General features: G+C 43.7%; 1 protein-coding gene across 1 annotated transcript; it reads right to left on the reverse strand.

The window, feature by feature from the left end:
• Positions 1 to 376: 376 nt before the first annotated feature.
• On the reverse strand, positions 377 to 5,136 carry LOC123727715 (5-hydroxytryptamine receptor 3A-like). Its single transcript, XM_045696687.2, has 6 exons — positions 4,922 to 5,136; positions 2,245 to 2,414; positions 1,784 to 1,956; positions 1,337 to 1,547; positions 937 to 1,140; positions 377 to 675 (listed from the first exon to the last, which is right to left on the reverse strand). The coding sequence occupies exons 1-6, from the start codon at positions 5,134 to 5,136 to the stop codon at positions 377 to 379; spliced, it is 1,272 nt and encodes a 423-aa protein (XP_045552643.2).
• Positions 5,137 to 22,743: the final 17,607 nt, after the last annotated feature.

Genomic DNA, 22,743 nt, shown 5'->3' on the forward strand with positions numbered 1-22,743 from the left:
GGGATTGTTGTTAGTAATGAAACAGTGGTTTTTGTGAAAGTATGTTTATTTGACAAAGTAAAACACCTTTCCTCTTATGTAGTAATATATAAGTCAACACACCTACTCAGTGCAGCCAGAAGATCAAATAAACAATTGTTAAAGTTATGGTAATTTGAAGGTAATTGTTTTTAAATCTAAACAGCAGTCAACAACATGGTAGACTCCTAAGTCTTGTACGCAGTGGTGTAGTGGAGGGTAAGCACTATTTCCTCACATTTTGTATTTTACACAAAAATGTAGCCACCTATCATGGAAAAATAATAAGGAAATATAGGGAGCGTTACTTTATTCCCAACGAATGGCGTTTAACCACCTATTTTTTTTAACCAGTACATCACTGGTTGTACGAATTACTCCAGATGCTGAGGATGACGATGAAGCTGAAGGTGACGAAAATGCAGTAGACAACAAAAAGCAGCCGGTCGAGGATGTAGCCCACCTGCATCCAGTCCTGGGAGATCTGGTTCCCGTCCACATGTTGGGCCACCTGGAGGCGGATGGACTGCAGCTCATTGCCCAGATTCCTCAGCTCCGCCAGGGTTGGATCGCCTGCCTCTGCCCACATCTTACCTGGTTCTCCTGTTTGAACCTGTCTCTCCACCGTCACTAGAGGACAGACTTTCAAGTCTGTTTCTTAGAGACAAGAGGGAAGGAAGGGAGAAAGGAGAAATGATGAATATACCTCCTAAAGACAAAGGGAATTGATTGTCTAACGTCAGACCTAGTCAAATGGCTGGAAAAATGTATCAGAGTGATTCCTACATTTATGTTACTGTTCAGGCCTGTGATTGAATGCATTCACTATATTGCTTTGGGTTGGACAAAATCAGGTTCTGCTAATTGCATGAAAGTCTGTGTAATTGTAACTCCCTGGAGGGATCAGATCAGGGGTACCTCCTGCAACTGGATTGAGGATGATCTTGTCCTCTCTTGATTTCTGAGGCAGCCAGATGAGGTTGCCCATGAAGCGCAGGACGAGCACTCGGACCCAGCCAGGCACTGGGTGGAAGTTACTGGAGCCAACCAGGAGGTTGGTGATGAGAATAGTCTCCAGCAGGCTGGCCACCATCAGAGCCAAGCAGATGGCGAAGAACACATCTGCATGGGCGGGAGGAGGAGGAGGGAGGTGAAGAGAGGAACATATTCAGCTACTCTTTGGAGGACAAAGGAAGTGGACTTCAAAAAAGACACTTCCCTTAACCAGCTAATCCAACAACACAAAGTAAACATCTACCTCTACATTTATGACTTACGACAAATATGGCATTCCCAGTACACATGTTTTCATACTCACTTATCAGTGGAATGGTGCTTCCTGTGACGGGCAGCAGGTTATTTATGATGAGCAGAAAGACCGAGTAGCCCAAAATAAGGGTCATCTTGAAGGAGGAGCGGTCCACGTTCTGGGGAGGCAACAGGAAGCTGAAGAGATCCACAGTGATGAGGAAGCAGCTGGGGATCAGGAGGTTCACCACGTAGAGGGTTGCTCTGCGCCTCAGGACAATCTACAGTTCAGAGACACAACAGTCAATGACAACCTTGAAGGGTGATCTGGCTTGGTGCAGTAGATTCCCTTATCATACAAGACAAAGTCATAAATAGCTGGGTTTGCATCCTATGCGTGAAACAGGAAGTACTCTCTGAAACAAAAGTAACGCTAGAAATATGGAGAACTCAACGTTCTGTAGTAGTTCAGCCAAATTTCTTGCGTCTGAGAAATTGCAGTGCTTTGGGTTCTTACATAGAAGCAGAGCTCATCATAGGGGTTGCTTTCTCCCTGATCAAATGATGATAACTTGAACTTGCTGGATTTGATGTCCATCAGCTCCCACTCCCCTTCAGTGGACAACACACTAATGGAGCGTTTCAGGATGTCCTCCACCTTCTTCCCTAAGGTAATCCTTATGTCCGACACTGCAGGGGAGATAAAGGAATGGGTCATACTGGGATAAATGTGCTGAACCTATATGGAAGCAGAACGCGATCTGTATTGAGGGGATGGTAAACTTGGGCCTAATAGGTTGACACTGAGTAATATATCAAAAACTTCAATGGACTCGGTGGACAACCCTGTCTCATACCTATCATTTAAGATCACAAGGGAGAGTCAGGATGTTTTTTGGGGAGAGAAGGAGCGATGGGTTTGGCATCAGACCCTTAACTTCAAAGACGTCCTAAAGCGTGGTGGTATTGACGTCTTACCGTGGTGGATGTAGGATCTGAAGGTGAAGGTGCAGTTCTGGACGTCAAAGGGGAAGGTGTAGATCTCCAGGTTACAGGAGCTAACCACTCTGACAGGGTTGGCGTCTCGCACTTTACCAGTGTGCTTAATGTACACATAAGGGACGATGGGAGCTCTGTTTTCATCCATACTGTGAGACAGGGTGAAATAGGGGGAGAATTTCAAACCATGGGCCTGATATAAATCATATGTTTTATATTTCTAAATCTTGACTGAATCAGTCACTAGTGCAATAAAAAGGGACAGAATTAATGTGTTTGTTAAGATGTCTTCACCCTCGCCAAATTCTAATTAGCATAATAAAAACATCCCTATCAAAATCTGTTTAAGCTGGAGTATGTATGTATGGCCTGTGTCTCAATCCACCACATCCGCCAATGACGGCCTTCCGCATCTGCGGTGGAAGGTGGCTGAGCTACAGCGGTGTTTGTCAGACATTTAGACATCCCGAAAATTGGTCTTCTCTCAAAAATGTCTGTATAGCCCAAACAAACTAATATGACTCTGACAAATACGATGGTGTTCTCCATTTTGCTCTACGACCCCCGTAAACGAGACTCGTTTGAAGTAGTTACCGCCGATCTCCCAACTTCATTTCTAACTTCACCTCAGGAATTTGTTTACATCCCTGTAAGTGAGCCTTTAACCTTTGACAAGGTAATCCATCCACCTGACAGGTGTGGCATATTAAGAAGCTGTTTAAGGAGCATGATTATTACACAGTTGCACCTTGTGCTCGGGACAATAAAAGGCCACTCTAAAATGTGCAGTTTTGTCACACAAAACAATGCCACAGATGTCTCAAGTTTTGAGGGAGCATGCAATTGGCATGCTGACTGCAGGAATGTCCTGTGTTCATTTCTCTACCATAAGCTGCCTCCAATGTCATTTTAGAGAATTTGGCAGTACAACCGGCCACACAAGCGCAGGCCATGTGTATGGCGTCGTGTGGGCTAGTGGTTTCCTGATGTCAACATTGTGAACATTGTGAACAGAGTTCCCCATGGTGACGGTGGGGTTATGGTATGCGCAGGCATAAGCTAATGAACACAATTGCATTTTATCAATTGTCAATTTGAATGCACAAAAGTACCGCAACGACATCCTGAGGTCCATTTTTTGTATTTTTTTGTATGTATCTGTAATCAACAGCCAGTCATGTGAAATCCATAGATTAGGGACGAATGAATTTATTTGATTTACTGATTTCCTCATATGAACTGTAACTCAGTAAAATCGTTGAAATTGTTGCATGTTGTGTTTATATATAGATATAAATGTCACGGGTATCGTCGGTGAAGGAGGACCAAAATGCAGCAGGACTGTGTTTGTTCATTTTGAACATTTATTAAATCAAAACGAACACGAAAACAACAAACAAGAGCACGAACGATCCACTGACAGTCTGGCAAGGCACAAGGCTAAACACAGAACAATTTCCCACAAACACACAGACAAACACACCCAACTAATATAGGACTTCCAATCAAAGGCAACACCGCACAGCTGCCTTCAATTGGAAGTCCACCCAAATTTACTCTACATAGAAACACACTTACTAGACTACACATAGAAATACATAAACATAGACCATAAACCAAAAACCCGGAAATACTAAATCAAATACCCTTTTACCAAAACACCACCCCGGACCACATAAAACAAATACCCTCTGCCACGTCCTGACCAAACTACAATAACAATCAACCCTTTTACTGGCCAGGACGTGACATTATAAGGAGTTTTAGTGCCCCAAAAAAAGAGTTTAAATGTGGGGGGGAAATAATTACACATTTTCTGATCTTTCTTAAATCTCTCAGATATATGACAGACACTTTAAAGCAAATTTCATTTACATGATTTTTTGACTATGTGTTTTTCCATGTATTAATCTGTTATTCACTGTGTTTCTATGGGCTAATAGCAGTAAGACCAAATCCAATGTTTCATTTAAAAAAATAAGTACATCGTATCTATATAGACTATAGAGATGTTTAACTCACAATTCATTAATTACCACATCTGGTGACCAGAACCTTTCCCTGGGGAGAGAAATATTGGCAGAGCCGCATTGGACTGGGTCCCAGCTGAAAAATTCATTCTCCCATTCCTGAAACAACACATTAGCAACAATACAATATGTTTGGAAGAAGTCTGGAAGCAGCACTCAAAATGATAATATGATATTTAGGATTGTTCTACAGTCAAAGATAAAATATATATATTTGGTTAAAACAAAAAAATATCACTATTGCTATCCAGTACATATTGGTGCCCTAACAAATATGAAGTAATGTGAAGTAACGTCCTTAACACAGGTGCTGTAGGAGAATGAGAAACCAAAGTGCACATTGAAAATGACACCCATGCACTATGTACGTATACTTCCAAAAATAATAAAATAATACGCTCACCTTCACCAGCCAAATGTAGGTGTTCAACAGTTGTGCTTTTTCTTCCTGAAAAGATCATTCATTACTTTTTGTTGTCGGATATAAATGAAAAGAAATAAAGTAACATTTTACATAGATCTACAAAACATGATGTGGAGGAACATTCAGAACAATATAGCACATGTCAAACACATTGATGGATTTAATGGTACGTCTCCTCAGGTGAACTAGTTGAAAGGGATACCATGCTGTCCTACTACTCCTTACCACACCCAGGATGCCGTAGAGAGTGAAGTACATGCTGATGTTGGTGGGGGTTGAGAGGTTCATGACAGGTCGTATGGAGTACAATGTCATCACGTTCTCCAGGGCGGCCAGAAGGGATATGGTGTTGGGGTTGGTGCAGTTCACCACTATCTTACATCTCAGGCCTGGTGCTGGGGGAACAATGGTAACCATGGTGCTTTATATTGTGGTTTTGATATGGTCCTGTGTTCCTCAGTTAGAAGAACATGGCAGTTGCAACACCAGCGTTGTGGGTTCAATTTCCACGGGGGATCAGGATGAAAATGTATTCACTCACTACTGTATGTTGCTCTGGATACGAGAATCTGGTAAATTATGTCAAATATCTGAACATCTTCAGTGAAAAGGCTTTACTTTTGAGGTTCTTGCATTTTGTAGATATCCTTATTAGAATCTTGTTTGAATTATGAAGACCTTGGTACTTTTTCATATGATAGTGAAATGAATTGACTGCAAACTACAAATACATTATGTTATGAACTTGATCGTTAAGGTATCAGATACCCCAAGTAATATCAAAAAGTAAACATAAAACTAAAGAATAAATGAAATCAAACTATTACTCAAATATAATATTTTAAGTTTACTTAAATTAGTTGACTTTACTCCTTTTTTCCCCGTGTAGAAGCTGTACCTACCCTGTACCATCATGCAGCAGATGATGAACAGAACCTGGTGGGAACTGACCGACCATCGTTGAGACTGAAATAGTCATAAAAAAAAATCACTGTTAGGGTCAAAGGTCAAATGGTTTATTAGATATACGGTCCGTTGTTAACTGTATGTTTGATAATTAACACAATGTGTATAACACCATGAATTACTTTATGAATTCACAACTTAATTTACCTCAAATGACACTTAACAAACGTTTTGAGAAATTACAGTATTGCAATGAAGCACATCAGACGGGCACAAAGCATGTGTTAGGTACATCCCCCAAATGTAACGAAAGGCATTAGAATGAACGATATTTACCTCCATTTTGGAAAAATCCTTGGCTGCCATCAAAAAGCAAGCTGCAAGTTTTTGCAAACTACTGTTGACTGTTTCAATCCTACAGTATGGCTGAAGAACTGTCTAAAGCAAAGCTTTGTTACCTCACTCCCATAACGATGGCATCTCTTCACCAGCTGGAACACATTTTATATATACAGACTAATTTGCATAGTTAAACACTTATGTTGATGTATTGTCATGTCATATCATAAGTTGCTGTTGGAGAATCCCCCGAAAATCTTACAGCTCCAGACAATTTTCAACTTTGAACACAATTCTCCTGACACAAAGATCTCTGATACCTTAGAAGTGACACAAAGATTTAGTGATTTCTTGATTCTACAATAAACTAAACATAGGACTTGTAAAAACCAAAAAAACAATATTCCTAGCAATATTCCTAGCAACAGAGAAGACCATGAGTGAGATCCATAAACCTTGGGGCAAATGAGGTGGTCAGTAGAGCAGGTGAACTCTTGTGGTACAGAGCTACTTTACCTGCAGGTGGTTGGATACAAAACAGGCGTGAGCCACAGTAAATGGCTGTGGTGGAGGGTGAAGTTGCCCATAGATGCTGATCCTGAGTCAGTTTATCATTTTCCACGAATGATTACGTTTAGGATTGGGGGAGGAGAAGCTGATCCTAGATCTGTACCTAGGGGACATTTCACCCCAGAGCTGTGGTGTACCAACCAATGCAACAAGTGCAACCAGTGGGCATCGGACGATAGTGTACCAGAGCTCTGCAGACTACACGTACTGGGCTATGGAAATGAGCTGGGGGTTCACCTCAGCACACAAAGGAACAGGTGTCCCAACGTCCCCCCATTCAGCTCTCCCACCCAAATCATTTGTTACATAACTTGTGTTATGAAATGTTTGGTAATGTTTATTCTCTATCTCGTGTCTGATACAACATAGAGGCTGATAATTTAATTCTAGACGGGCGATAATATGAGTCCTGGAATTAGTTCATGACCTAAGGAAAGATGGATGGAGAGAGAGAGAAAGAGAGAGACAGACAGGGAGAGAGAGAGAGGCATGGAGAGCAAAGGAAGAGTGGAGATAAAGAAAGAAAGAAATAATGAGAAATAAAGAGAGAAAGAAAGAGAGATGGTACGAAAGACAAGGGTAAGAAGAGCACACACATAGGATTAAATGCTATAGTATCAATGGAACCTAAATTACTCAATTGTCATACTGAGTAAAAGTAAAGATTACGATTCAAGTAAAATGGGGTCACCCAGTAAAATTCTACTTGAGTAAAAGTTTAAAAGTATTTGTTTTTAAATATGTTTCAGAATCATAGTACATGGAATTGCTAAAATCTAAAACTATAAATCATTTCAAATTCCTCATAATAAGCAAACCAGATGGCACAATTTTCTTGTTTTTATTTATTTACGGATAGCCAGGGGCACAATCCAACACGCAGACCTAATTTACACATTTTGTATATGTGTTTATTGAGTCCGCCAGATCAAAGGCAGTAGGGATGACCAAGGATGTTGTCTTGACAAGTGTGTGAGTTGGATCATTTTCCTGTCAAAATTTACTTTTGGGTGTCAGGGAAAATGTATGAAGAAAAAGTACATGATTTTCTTTAGTAATGTAGTTAAGTAAAACTTGGCAAAAATAGAAACAGTAAAATGTAGAACATATACCCAAAAACCTCTTAAGTAGTACTTTAAAGTATTTTTACATAAGTACTTTACACCACTGTCAATAAGGCTAAGGTTATTCATAAGGGACATTGGCAACATCCAAAAATGACAAAACTCATATCCTGCAACATGGTATACTATATTGTGTGAAGTTGATCAAACCTCACCATTCAGCTAATGCTGTAGGCTACGCACCTATTTGTCAAAATGGATCATTCTCAGTAATATAATAACATTCAAGTTCTCTAAATGTCGCCATTCACGCTTGTAATAAGGTATTTTTAGAGGGACATTTTTATTTAAAAAAACATTGGCAGATTAACACCTTCCTGTTTACACTGAACAAAACTTTATACCATGTTCTTACTGCAGTACGACTGCAGACATGGAGGAGATCTCCTTGTTCTTACTGCAGTACCACTGTAGACATCAAATCACATTTTATTTGTCACATGCGCCGAATACAACAGCCGACATTTGGAAGGTTAGTCCAAATGAGGACTAAAAGACTTCCAAATAAAATCAAATCCACATCGAAGGGACAGCGTGGAGAAAGTGGAAGGTTTTAAGTTCCTCTGCGTACACATCATCGACAAATTGAAATGGTCCACCCACACAGACAATGTGGTCAAGAAGGCGCAACAGTGCCTCTTCAACATAAGGAGGCTGAAGAAATTTGGCTTGTCACCCAAAACCCTGACTAACTTCTACAGATCCACAATCGATAGCATCCTGTCGGGCTGTTTCACAGCCTGGTACGGCAACTGCTCCACCCTCAACCGCAAGGCTCTCCAGAGGGTAGTGAGGTCTGCACAACGCATCACTGGGGGCAAACTACCTGCCCTCCATGACACAAACACCAATCGATAGCACAGGAAGGCCAAAAAGATCCTCAAGGACAACAACCACCCGAGCCACTGCCTGTTCACACCGCTACCATCCAGAAGGCGAGGTCAGTCCAGGTGCATCAAAGCTGGGACCGAGAGACTGAAGAACAGCTTCTATCTCAAGGCCATCAGACTGCTAAACAGCAGTCACTAACTCAGAGAGGCTGCTGCCTACATGGAGACCCAATCACTGGCCACTTAAACAAATGGATCACTAGTCACTTTAAACAATGCCACTTTAATAATGTTTACATATCTTACATTACTCATGTCATATGTACAGTCGTGGCCAAAAGTTTTGAGAATGACACAAATATACATTTTCACAAAGTCTGCTGCCTCAGTTTGTATGATGGCAATTTGCACATACTCCAGAATGTTATGAAGAGTGATCAGATGAATTGAAATTAATTGCAAAGTCCCTCTTTGACATGCAAATTAACTGAATCCCCCAAAAACATTTCCACTGCATTTCAGCCCTGCCACAAAAGGACCAGCTGACATCATGTCAGTGATTCTCTCGTTAACACAGGTGTGAGTGTTGACGAGGACAAGGCTGGAGATCACTCTGTCATACTGATTGAGTTCGAGTAACAGACTGGAAGCTTCAAAAGGAGGGTGGTGCTTGGAATCATTGTTCTTCCTCTGTCATCCATGGTTACCTGCAAGGAAACACGTGCTGTCATCATTGCTTTGCACAAAAAGGGCTTCACAGTCAAGGATATTGCTGCCATTAAGATTGTACCTCAATCAATTTATCAGATCATCAAGAACTTCAAGGAGAGCGGTTCAATTGTTGTGAAGAAGGCTTCAGGGTGCCCAAGAAAGTCCAGCAAGCGCCAGGACCATCTCCTAAAGTTGATTCAGCTGTGGGATCGGGGCACCACCAGTACAGAGCTTACTCAGGAATGGCAGCAGGCAGGTGTGAGTGCATCTGCACGCACAGTGAGGCGAAGACTTTTGGAGGATGGCCTGTTGTCAAGAAGGGCAGCAAAGAAGACACTTCTCGCCAGGAAAAACATCCCTGATATTCTGCAAAAGGTACAGGGATTGGACTGCTGAGGACTGGGGTAAAGTCATTTTCTCTGATGAATCCCCTTTCCGATTGTTTGGGGCATCCGGAAAAAAGCTTGTCTGGAGAAGACAAGGTGAGTGCTACCATCAGTCCTGTGTCATGCCAACAGTAAAGCATCCTGAGACCATTCATGTGTGGGGTTGCTTCTCAGCCAAGGGAGTGGGCTCACTCACAATTTTGCCTAAGAACACAGCCATGAATAAAGAATGGTACCAACACATCCTCCGAGAGCAACTTCTCCCAACCATCCAGGAACAGTTTGGTGACGAACAATGCCTTTTCCAGCATGATGGAGCACCTTGCTATAAGGAAAAAGTGATAACTAAGTGGCTCGGGGAACAAAACATCGATATGTTGGGTCCATGGCCAGGAAACTCCCCAGACCTTAATCCCATTGAGAACTTGTGGTCAATCCTCAAGAGGCGGGTGGACAAACAAAAACCCACAAATTCTGACAAACTCCAAGCATTGATTATGCAAGAATGGGCTGCCATCAGTCAGGATGTGGCCCAGAAGTTAATTGACAGCATGCCAGGGCGGATTGCAGAGGTCTTGAAAAACAAGGGTCAACACTGCAAATATTGACTCTTTGCATCAACTTCATGTAATTGTCAATAAAAGCCTTTGACACTTATGAAATGCTTGTAACTATACTTCAGTATTCCATAGTAACATCTGACAAAAATATCTAAAGACACTGAAGCGGCAAACTTTGTAAAAATTCATTTTTGTGTCATTCTCATACCTTTTGGCCACGACTGTATAAATCTTAATTTTATACCATCTAGTGCACCTTGCCTATGCTGCTCGGCCATCGCTCATCCATATATTTATATGTACATATTCTCATTCACCCCTTTTAGATTTGTGTGTATTAGGTAGTTGTTGTGGAATTGTTAGATTACTTGATAGATATTACTGCACTGTTGGAACTAGATGCACAAGCATTTTGCTGCACTTTCATTAACATCTGCTAACCATGTGTATGTGACCAAAACAATTTGATTTGATTTGATTTGCGTAGACCTTATTGTGAAATGCTTGCTTACAAGCCCTGAACCAACAATGCTTTAATTAAGAAGTGAAGAAAAAAATTTAAATAATGAAAATAAGTGTTAAGTAAAAAATAGAAAATAGAAAATAAAAGTAACAAATAATTAAACAGCAGCAGAAAAACAACAAGCAAGACTATATACAGTGGGTACTGGTACAGAGTCAATGTGCGGGGGCATCGGTTAGTTAAGCTAATATGTACATGTAGGTAGAGTTAAAGTGACTATACATAGATTATAAACAGAGAGTAGCAGCAGCGTAAAAGAGGGGTCTGGGTAGCCGTTTGATTAGCTGTTCAGGAGTCTTATAGCTTGGGGGTAGAAGCTGTTAAGATTCCTTTTGGTCCTCTACTTGGCGATCCGGTACTGCTTGCCATGTGGTAACAGAGAGAACAGTCTATGACTAGGGTGGCTGGAGTCTTTGACAATTTTTAGGGCCTTCCTCTGACACCGTCTGGTATAGAGGTCCTGGATGGCAGGAAGCTTGGTCCCAGTAATGTACTGGGCCGTACGCACTACTCTCTGTAGTGCCTTGCAATCGGAGGCCAAGCAGCTGCCATACCAGGCAGTGATGCAACCAGTCAGGATGCTCTCGATGGTGCAGCAGTAGAACCTTTTGAGGATCTGAGGACCCATGCCAAATCTTTTTAGTCTCCTGAAAGGGAATAGACTTTGTCGTGCCTCTTCACGACTGTCTCAGTGTGTTTGGACCATGTTAGTTTGTTGGTGATGTGGACACCAAGAAACTTGAAGCGCTCAACCTCTTCTACTACAGCCCTTTCGATGAGAAGGGGAGTGCTCGGTCCTCCTCTTCCTGTAGTCCACAATCATCTCCTTTGTCTTGATCACATTGAGGGAGAGGTTCTTGTCCTGGCACCACCGGACCAGGTCTCTGACCTCCTCCTTATAGTCTGTCTCATTCTTGTCGGTGATCAGGCCTACAATTGTTGTGTCATTGGCAAACTTGATGATGGTGTTGGAGTCGTGCCTGGCCATGCAGTCATGAGTGAACAGGATGTACAGGAGGGGATAGAGCACGCACCCCTGAGGGGCCCCGTGTTGAGGATCAGAGTGGCGGATATGTTGTTCCCTACCCTTACCACCTGGGGGCGGCCCGTCAGGAAGTCTAGGATCCAGTTGCACAGGGAGGTGTTTATTCCCAGGGTCCTTAGCTTAGTGATGACATTTGAGGGCAACATGGTGTTGATTGCTGAGCTGTAGTCAGTGAATAGCATTCTCACATAGATGTTCCTTTTATCCAGGTGGGAAAGTGCAGTCTTGAGTGCAATAGAGATTGCATCATCTGTGGATCTATTGGGGCAGTATGCAAATTGGAGTGGGTCTAGAAACATGTTGGTATTACAGATATCAGTCAGGGAGAGGTTGAAAATGTCAGTGAAGACATTTGCCAGTTGGTCAGCGCATGCTCGTAGTACATGTCCTGGTAATGCGTCTGGCCCTGCGGCCTTGTGAATGTTGACCTGTTTAAAGGTCTTACTCACATCGGCTACTGAAAAAGTTGATTACACAGTCGTCCGGAGCAGCTGGTGAACTCATGCATGTTTTAGTGTTACTTGCCTCGAAGTGAGCATAGACGTAATTTAGCTCATCTGGTAGGTTCATGTCACTGGGCAGCTCGTGGCTGTGCTTCTCTTTGTAGTCTGTAATAGTTTGCAAGCCCTGCCACATCCGACGATCGTTGTAGCCGGTGTAGTACGATTTAATCTTAGTACTGTATTGACAGTTTGCCTGTTTGATGGTTTGTCGGAGGGCTTAGCGGGATTTCTTATAAGCTTCCAGGTTAGAGTCCCGCTCCTTGAAAGTGGCAGCTCTATCCTTTAGCTCAGTGTGGATGTTGCCTGTAATCCATGGATTCTAGTTGGGGTATGTACATACTGTCATTGTGGGAACGACATCATCTATGCATTTATTGATGAAGCCAGTGACTGATGAGGTGTACTCCTCAATGCCATCGGAAGAATCCCGGAACATATTCCAGTCTGTGCTAGCAAAACAGTCCTGTAGCTTAGCATCTGCTTCATCTGACCACTTTCTTATTGACCGAGTCAGTGGTGCTTCCTGCTTTAGTTTTTCTCTTCTAAGCAGGAATCAGGAGGAAAGAATTATGGTCAGATTTGCCAAATGGATGGCGAGGGAGAGCTTTGTACACATCTCTGTGTGTGGAGTAAAGGTGGTCTAGAGTTTTTTTCCTCTGGTTGCACATTTAACATGCTGGTAGAAATTAGGTAAAACTTATTTGAGTTTCCCTGCATTAAAGTCCCCGGCGACTAGGAGCGCCGCCTCTGGATGAGCGTTTTCCTGTTTGATTATGGCCGTATACAGCTCATTGAGTGCGGTCTTAGTACCAGCATCGGTCTGCGATGATATATAGACAGCTACAAAAAATATAGATGTAAACTCTTGGTAAATAGTGTGGTCTACAGCTTATCATGAGATACTCATCCTCAGGCGAGCAAATCCTCGAGACTTCCTTAGATTTCGTGCACCAGCTGTTGTATACAAATATACATAGGCTGGCGCCCCTTGTCTTACCAGAGGCCGCTGTTCTATCCTGCCGAAAAAGCTTAAAACCCGCCAGCTGTATGTTAATCATGTCGTCATTCAGCCACGACTCGGTGAAACATAAGATATCACAGTTTTTATTGTCCCCTTGGTAGGATATACGTGCTTGTAGTTTGTATATTTTTTTATCGATTGATTGAACATTGGCTAATAGGACCGATGGTAAAGGTAGATTACCCTCTCGGTGACGGATCCTTACAAGGCTCCCGGACCGTCGTCCACAATATCTCAGTCTTTTCCTCCTGTGAATGACAGGGTGAGGGCCTTGTCGGGTGTCTGGAGTAAATCCTTCCCGTCCTACTCGTTGAAAGATAATTCCTCCAGTATGGGGTGACAAATTGCTGCCCTAATATCAAGAAGCTCTTTTCGGTCATAAGATCCGGTCGCAGAAATATTATGTACGATAAAACATACACAATTGCACTGTAGACATGGAGGAGAAGATCTCCTTGTTCTTACTGCAGTACCACTGTAGACATGGAGGAGAAAATATCCTTGTTATTACTGCAGTACCATTGTAGACATGGAGGAGAAAATATATTTGTTCTTACTGCAGTACCACAGCAGACACGGAGGAGAAAATATCCTTGTTCTTATTGCAGTACAACTGTAGACATGCAGGAGACCTCCTTGTTCTTACTGCAGTACCACTGTAGACATGGAGGAGAAAATGTCCTTGTTCTTACTGCAGTACCACTGTAGACATGAGGAGAAACTATCCTTGTAGTTACTGCAGTACCAGTGTAGATATGGAGGAGAATATATCCTTGTTCTTACTGCAGTACCACTGTGGACATGGAGGAGGAGACCCACCCATAGCATGCGCTCCAGCAGGTATATTTCACTGGTCATCCCCAAAGCCAACAACTCATTTGGCCACCTTTCCTTCCAGTGCTCTGTTGCCAATGACTGGAACGAATTTCAAAAATCACTGAAGCTGGAGACTTCTATCTCCCTCTCTAACTTTAAGCACCGTACAGAACCAGTACCACTGTAGACATTGAGGGAAGCTGTACTGTTAGATTTCAGTGCAGCCATTGATATTATTGACCATAACCTGTTTTTATGAAAACGTACAGAACCAGTCAAAAGCTTGGACATACCTACTCTTTCAAGGGTTTGTCTTTATTTTCACTATTTTCTACATTGTAGCAATATGTCAGAGGTTGACTCACATTAAGCATCTCCAATCCACAATGAAATCTAGAATCGGCTTCCTATTTCGCAACAAAGCCTCGTTCACTCATGCTGCCAAACATACCCTTGTAAAACTGATTATCCTGCCGATCTTTGACTTCGGCGATGTCATTTACAAAATAGCCTCCAACACTACTCAGCAAATTGGATGCAGTATATCACAGTGCCACCCGTTTTGTAACTAAAGCCTCATATTCTACCCACCACTGCGACCTGTATGCTCTCGTTGGCTGGCCCTCGCTACATATTCATCGCCAAACCCACTGGCTCCAGGTCATCTATAAGTCTTTGCTAGTTAACGCCCCACTTTATCTCAGCGCACTGGTCACCAAAGCAACACCCACCCATAGCATGCGCTCCAGCAGGTATATTTCACTGGTCATCCCCAAAGCCAACAACTCATTTGGCCACCTTTCCTTCCAGTGCTCTGTTGCCAATGACTGGAACGAATTTCAAAAATCACTGAAGCTGGAGACTTCTATCTCCCTCTCTAACTTTAAGCATCAGCTGTCAGAGCAGCTTACTGATTACTGCACCTGTTCACAGCCCATCTGTAAATAGCCCACCCAACTAAGCATTTATTTGGGCTGCAATTTCTGAGGCTGGTAACTCTAATGAATGTATCCTCTACTGCAGAAGTAACTCTGCGTTCTCCTTGAGAGCCAATTTCATCATAGCGCTTGATGGTTTTTGCGACTGCACTTGAAGAAACTTTCAAAGTTCTTGACATTTTCCATATTGCCTAAGCTTCATGTCTTAAAGTAACGATGGACTGTCATTTCTCTTTGCTTGTTTGAGCTGTTCTTGCCATAATATGAACTTGGTATTTTACCAAATATACCAACCCTACCTGTATACCAACCCTACCTTCTCACAACACAACTGATTGGCTTAAACACATTAAGAAGGAAATAAATACCACAAATTAACTTTTAACAAGGCACACCTGTTAATTGAAATGCATTCCAGGTGACTACCTCATGAAGCTTGTTGAGAGAATGCCAAGAGTGTGCAAAGCTGTCATCAAGGAAAAGGATGGCTATTTCAAATAATCTCAAATATAACTTATATTTTGATTTGTTTAACACTCTTTTGCTTAGTACATGATTCTTTATGTGTTATTTCATACTTTTGATGTCTTCACTATTATTCTACAATGTAGAAAATACTAAAAATAAAGAAAAACCCTTGAATGAGTAGGTGTGTCCAAACTTTTGACTGGTACTGTATGTTTTATGGATTTTCAACCTCTGACATATTGTGGATTCAGAGCTATCTATCTAATAGAACTGAGAGGGTTTTTCTTTAATGGAAGCCTCTCTAATGTCAAACATGTAGGGTGTGGTGTACCACAGGGCAGCTCTCTACTCTTCTATTTTTACCAATGACCTGCCACTGGCATTAAACAAAGTGTCAGGTCCTGACCATAGAGAGCTCTCTATGGTCAGGGCGTGACTGTTTTTTTTCTAGTTATTATTTTCTATGTGGAGTTCTAGTTTAGTTTTTCTATGTTTGGGTGTTTGGTATGGTTCCCAATTAGAGGCAGCTGGCAATCGTTGTCTCTAATTGGGGATCATACTTAAGTAGCATTTGTTTCACCTGTGTGTGATGGGATATTGTTTTGAGTTAGTGCACATAGCATTCTCTGTAGTCACGGTTCGTTATTAGTTTATTGTGTGTTTGTCTTTGCTAAGTTTCACTTTCTTTAATAAATTATGTGGAACTCAACGTACGCTGCGCCTTGGTCCTATCATTACGACGAACGTGACAGAATATCCCATCACCCTAGGACCAAGCAGCGGGTTCACCAGGTGAAGGATTTATGGACATGGGAAGGAGATAATGGAGGACAGTGACGACAGGGTTCACGGCTACAGAAAGCCCAAGGGCAACCCCAAGTTTTTTTGGGGCGGGGGCACATGGAGCTGGCGACTGAGCAGAGGAAGGAGCCAGAGACTGTTAGGGAGGCAATGGCGAAGTTGGGAGAGAGTGAGATGAGAGAGATGTTGTGCAAGTGTGTTCTGCTCAACATCCGACCAGAGGATCCGGTTAGCAGTCTGGTGCAACCTGTGCCGGTTCCACGTTTCTGGCCTCAAGGGCGCCTCTCCAGTCCGGTATGTCATGTCCCTGCTCCTCGCACTCTCCCTCAAGTGCGCCTTCCCAGTCCGGTGCATCCTGTGCCTGCTCCTCGCACTCTCCCTCAAGTGCGCCTCCACAGCCCAGTACGTTCTGTGCCTGCTCCTCGCACTCTCCCTCAAGTGCGCCTTCCCAATCCGGTACGTCCTGTGCCAGCTCCTCGCACTCACCGTACGAAGTGTGTCATCGAACCGGTACCATTGATACCGGTTCTACGCACCATGTCTCCAGTGCGCCTTCACAACCCAGTGCGTCCTGTGCCAGCCCCCCGCACTTGTCGTGTGAGGGTGGTCATCTGTCCAGGACACGTTGTGCCAGCTCTACGCACCAGGTCTCCAGAGCGCCTTCACAGCCCAGTGCGTCCTGTTCCAGCTCCACACACCAGGCCTCCAGTGCGCCTTTCCAGTCCAGAGCTTCCGGCGACAGTTCCCAGTCCAGAGCTTCTGGCGACAGTTCCAGGTCCAGAGCTTCCGGCGACAGTTCTTGGTCCAGAGCTTCCGGCGACAGTTCCCGGTCCAGAGCTTCTGGTGACAGTTCCCAGTCCGGAGCTTCCGGCGACAGTTCCCGGTCCGGAGCTTCCGGCGACAGTTCCCGGTCCGGAGCTTCCGGCGACAGGTCCCGGTCCAGAGCTTCCGGCGACGGTCTACGGTCCGGAACCTCCTGAGATGGTCTGGAACCTCTTGAGACGATCCACGGTCCGGAACCTCCTGAGACGGTCAATGGTTTGGGACCTCCAGCTTCAAGGTCAGAGTCTTCTTCTGCATTGGTGCCCAGTCCAGGCATAGCGTCCAGTCCCGCTCCATGGCCGGAGCCTTCCCCTGGGCCGATGCCCAGTCTAAGCACGGCATCCAATCCAGCTCCAAGGCCAGAGTCTTCTTCTGTGCTGGTGCCCAGTCCAGGCACAGTGTTCAGCCTGGGTACATGGCTGGACCCGCAGGATGAGTGGGTTCTTCGCCCCGCACCAGAGCCGCCACCAAAGCTGGCGGATCCGTGGGATGAGAGGGTTCTTTGTCCCACACCAGAGCCGCCCCAGATGCTGGTGGATCTGCGGGATGAGCGTTTTTTTTATCCTGCACCAGAGCCGCCACCGATGCTGGCGGATGAGCGGGTATTTCGCCCCACACCAGAGCTGCCACTGACACTAGACACCCCCCCAACCCTCCCTTTTTGTTCCAGGTTTTGCGGTCGGAGTCCGCACCTTTGGGGGGGTACTGTCACTCTCTGACCATAGAGAGCTCTTATTTTCTATGGTAGAGTAGGTCAGGGTGTGACTGGGGGTTTTTCTAGTTATTATTTTCTATGTGGGGTTCCAGTTTAGTTTTTCTATGTTTGGGTGTTTGGTATGATTCCCAATTACAGGCAGCTGGTTATCGTTGTCTCTAATTGGAGATCATACTTAAGTAGCATTTGTTTCACCTGTGTGAAGGGATATTATTTTGAGTTAGTGCACGTAGCATTCTCTGTAGTCACAGTTCGTTATTAGTTTATTGTTTATTTGTTTTTGTCTTTGCTAAGTTACACTTTCTTTAATAAATGATGTGGAACTCAACATACGCTGCGCCTTGGTCCAATCATTACAACGAACGTGACACAAAGCCTGTGTGTCAATGTATGCTGATGATTCAACCATGTGCGTTTCAGCAAACACAGCTAATGAAGTGACTGAAATCCTTAACAAGGAGTTGTAGTCAGATTTGGAATGGGCTGCCAGTAACAAACGAACTGAACATCTTTAAAACTAAGAGCATTGTATTTGGTACAAATTCAAATTTCATATTTATTTTTATATAGCCCTTCGTACATCAGCTGATATTCTCATAGTGCTGTACAGAAACCCAGCCTAAAACCCCAAACAGCAAGCAAAGCATGTGAAAGAAGCACGGTGGCTAGGAAAAACTCCCTAGGAAAAACTCCCTAGAAAGGACAAAAACCTAGGAAGAAACCTAGAGAGGAACCAGGCTATAAGGGGTGGCCAGTCCTCTTCTGGCTGTGCAGGGTGGATATTAAAACAGAACATGGTCAAGATGTTAAAATGTTAAAATGTTCATAAATGACCAGCATGGTCAAATAATAATAATCATAGTAGTTGTCGAGGGTGCAACAAGCACGTCCGGTGAACAGGTCAGGGTTCCATAGCCGCAGGCAGAACAGTTGAAACTGGAGCAGCAGCACGGCCAGGTGGACTGGGGACAGCAAGGATTCATCATACCAGGTAGTCCTGAGGCATGGTCCTAGGGCTCAGGTCCTCCGAGAGAAAGACAGAAAGAGAGAAAGAGAGAATTAGAGAGAGCATATTTAAATACACACAGGACACCGGATAAGACAAGAGAAATACTCCAGATGTAACAGACTGACCCTAGCCCCCCGACACATAAACTACTGCAGCATAAATAATGGAGGCTGAGACAGGAGGGATCAGAAGACACTGTGGCCCCATCCGATGATACCCCCGGACAGGGCCAAACAGGCAGGATATAACCCCACCCACTTTGCCAAAGCACAGCCCCCACACCACTAGAGGGATGTCTCCAACCACCAACTTACCGTCCTAAGACAAGGCCGAGTATAGCCCACAACGATCTCCGCCATGGCACAACCCAAGGGGGGGGGCGCCAACCCAGACAGGAAGACCACGTCAGTGACTCAACCCACTCAAGTGACGCACCCCTCCCATGGACGGCATGGAAGAACACCAGTAGGCCAGTGACTCAGCCCCTGTAAAAGGGTTAGAGGCAGAGAATCCCAGTGGAAAGAGGGGAACCGGCAAGGCAGAGACAGCAAGGGCGGTTCGTTGCTCCAGCCTTTCCGTTCACCTTCACACTCCTGGGCCAGACTATACTTAATCATAGGACCTACTGAAGAGATAAGTCTTCAGTAAAGACTTAAAGGTTGAGACTGAGTCTGCGTCTCTCACATTGGTAGGCAGACCATTCCATAAAAATGGAGCTCTATAGGAGAAAGCCCTACCTCCAGCCGTTTGCTTAGAAATTCTAGGGACAATTAGGAGGCCTGCTTTTGTGACCGTAGCGTACGTGTAGGTATGTACGGCAGGACCAAATCGGAAAGATAGGTAGGAGCAAGCCCATGTAATGCTTTGTAGGTTAGCAGTAAAACCTTGAAATCAGCCCTTGCCTTAACAGGAAGCCAGTGTAGGGAGGCTAGCACTGGAGTAATATGATCAAATTTTTTGGTTCTAGTCAGGATTCTAGCAGCCGTATTTAGCACTAACTGAAGTTTATTTAGTGCTTTATCCGGGTAGCCGGAAAGTAGAGCATTGCAGTAGTCCAGCCTAGAAGTAACAAAAGCATGGATAAATTTTTCTGCGTCATTTTTGGATAGACAATTTCAGATTTTTGCAATGTTACGTAGATGGAAAAAAGCTGTCCTTGAAACAGTCTTGATATGTTCTTCAAAAGAGAGATCAGGGTCCAGAGTAACGCCGAGGTCCTTCACAGTTTTATTTGAGACGACTGTACAACCATCCAGATTAATTGTCAGATTCAACAGAAGATCTCTTTGTTTCTTGGGACCTAGAACAAGCATCTCTGTTTTGTCCGAGTTTAAAAGTAGAAAGTTTGCAGCCATCAACTTCTTTATGTCTGAAACACAGGCTTCTAGCGAGGGCAATTTTGGGGCTTCACCATGTTTCATTGAAATGAACAGCTGTGTGTCGTCCGCATAGCAGTGAAATTTAACATTATGTTTTCGAATGACATCCCCAAGAGGTAAAATATATAGTGAAAACAATAGTGGTCCTAAAACGGAACCTTGAGGAACACCGAAATTTACAATTGATTTGTCAGAGGACAAACCATTCACAGAGACAAACTGATATCTTTCCGACAGATAAGATCTAAAACAGGCCAGCACTTGTCCATGTAGACCAATTTGGGTTTCCAATCTCTCCAAAAGAATGTGGTGATCGATGGTATCAAAAGCGGCACTAAGCTCTAGGAGCACGAGGACAGATGCAGAGCCTCGGTCTGACGTCATTAAAAGGTCATTTACCACCTTCACAAGTGCAGTCTCAGTTCTATGATGGGGTCTAAAACCAGACTGAAGCGTTTCGTATACATTGTTTGTCTTCAGGAAGGCAGTGAGTTGCTGTGCAACAGCTTTTTCTAAAATTTTTGAGAGGAATGGAAGATTCGATATAGGCCGATAGTTTTTTATAATTTCTGGATCAAGATTCAGCTTTTTCAAGAGAGGCTTTATTACTGCCACTTTTAGTGAGCTTGGTACACATCCGGTGGATAGAGAGCCGTTTATTATGTTCAACATGGGACAGCCAAGCACAGGAAGCAGCTCTTTCAGTAGTTTAGTTGGAATAGGGTCCAGTATGCAGCTTGAGGGTTTGGAGGCCATGATTATTTTCATCATTGCGTCAAGAGATATAGTACTAAAACACTTTAGTATCTCCCTTGATCCTAGGTCCTGGCAGAGTTGTGTAGACTCAGGACAATGGAGCTTTGGAGGAATACCCAGATTTAAAGAGGAGTCTGTAATTTGCTTTCTAATGATCATGATCTTTTCCTCAAAGAAGTTCATAAATGTATTACTGCTGAAGTGAAAGCCATCCTCCATTTGCGAAGGCTGCTTTTTAGTTAGCTTTGCAACAGTATCAAAAAGAAATTTCGGATTGTTCTTATTTTCCTCAATTAAGTTGGAAAAATAGGATGATCGAGCAGCAGTAAGGGCTCTTCGATACTGCACGGTACTGTCTTTCCAAGCTAGTCGGAAGACTTCCAGTTTGGTGTGGCGCCATTTCCGTTCCAATTTTCTGGAAGCTTGCTTCAGAGCTCGTGTATTTTCTGTATACCAGGGAGCTAGTTTCTTATGACAGATGTTTTTAGATTTAGGGGTGCAACTGCATCTAGGGTATTGCGCAAGGTTAAATTGAGTTCCTCGGTTAGGTGGTTAACTGATTTTTGTCCTCTGACGTCCTTGGGTAGGCAGAGGCAGTCTGGAAGGGCATCAAGGAATCTTTGGGTTGTCTGAGAATTTATAGCACGACTTTTAATGCTCCTTGGTTGGGGTCTGAGCAGATTATTTGTTGCAATTGCAAACGTAATAAAATGGTGGTCCGATAGTCCAGGATTATGAGGAAAAACATTTAGATCCACAACATTTATTCCATGGGACAAAACTAGGTCCAGAGTATGACTGTGGCAGTGAGTAGGTCCAGAGACATGTTGGACAAAACCCACTGAGTCGATGATGGCTCCGAAAGCCTTTTGGAGTGGGTCTGTGGACTTTTCCATGTGAATGTTAAAGTCACCAAAAATTAGAATATTATCTGCTATGACTACAAGATCCGATAAGAATTCAGGGAACTCAGTGAGGAACACTGCATATGGCCCAGGAGGCCTGTAAACAGTAGCTATAAAAAGTGAGTGAGTAGGCTGCATAGATTTCATGACTAGAAGCTCAAAAGACGAAAACGTCATTGTTTTTTTTTTTTGTAAATTGAAATTTGCTATCGTAAATGTTAGCAACACCTCCGCCTTTGCCGGATGCACGGGGGGTATGGTCACTAGTGTAACCAGGGGGTGAGGCCTCATTTAACACAGTAAATTCATCAGGCTTAAGCCATGTTTCAGTCAGGCCAATCACATCAAGATTATTATCAGTGATTAGTTCATTGACTATAACTGCCTTGGAAGTGAGGGATCTAACATTAAGTAACCCAATTTTGAGATGTGAGGTATCACAATCTCTTTCAATAATGGCAGGAATGGAGGAGGTCTTTATACTAGTGAGATTGCTAAAGCGAACACCGCCATTTTTAATTTTGCCCAACCTAGATCGAGGCACAGACACGGTCTCAATGGGGAAAGCTGAGCTGACTACGCTGACTGTGCTAGTGGCAGACTCCACTAAGCTGGCAGGCTGGCTAACAGCCTGCTGCCTGGCCTGCACCCTATTTCATTGTGGAGCTAGAGGAGTTAGAGCCCTGTCTATGTTCGTAGATAAGATGAGAGCACCCCTCCAGCTAGGATGGAGTCCGTCACTCCTCAACAGGCCAGGCTTGGTCCTGTTTGTGGGTGAGTCCCAGAAAGAGGGCCAATTATCTACAAATTCTATCTTTTGGGAGGGGCAGAAAACAGTTTTCAACCAGCGATTGAGTTGTGAGACTCTGCTGTTGTGAGACTCTGCTGAGACTCTGC

Source organism: Salmo salar, chromosome 16 (assembly GCF_965601325.2).
Source record: "Salmo salar chromosome 16, fSalSal1, whole genome shotgun sequence".
Lineage (NCBI taxonomy): Eukaryota > Metazoa > Chordata > Actinopteri > Salmoniformes > Salmonidae > Salmo > Salmo salar.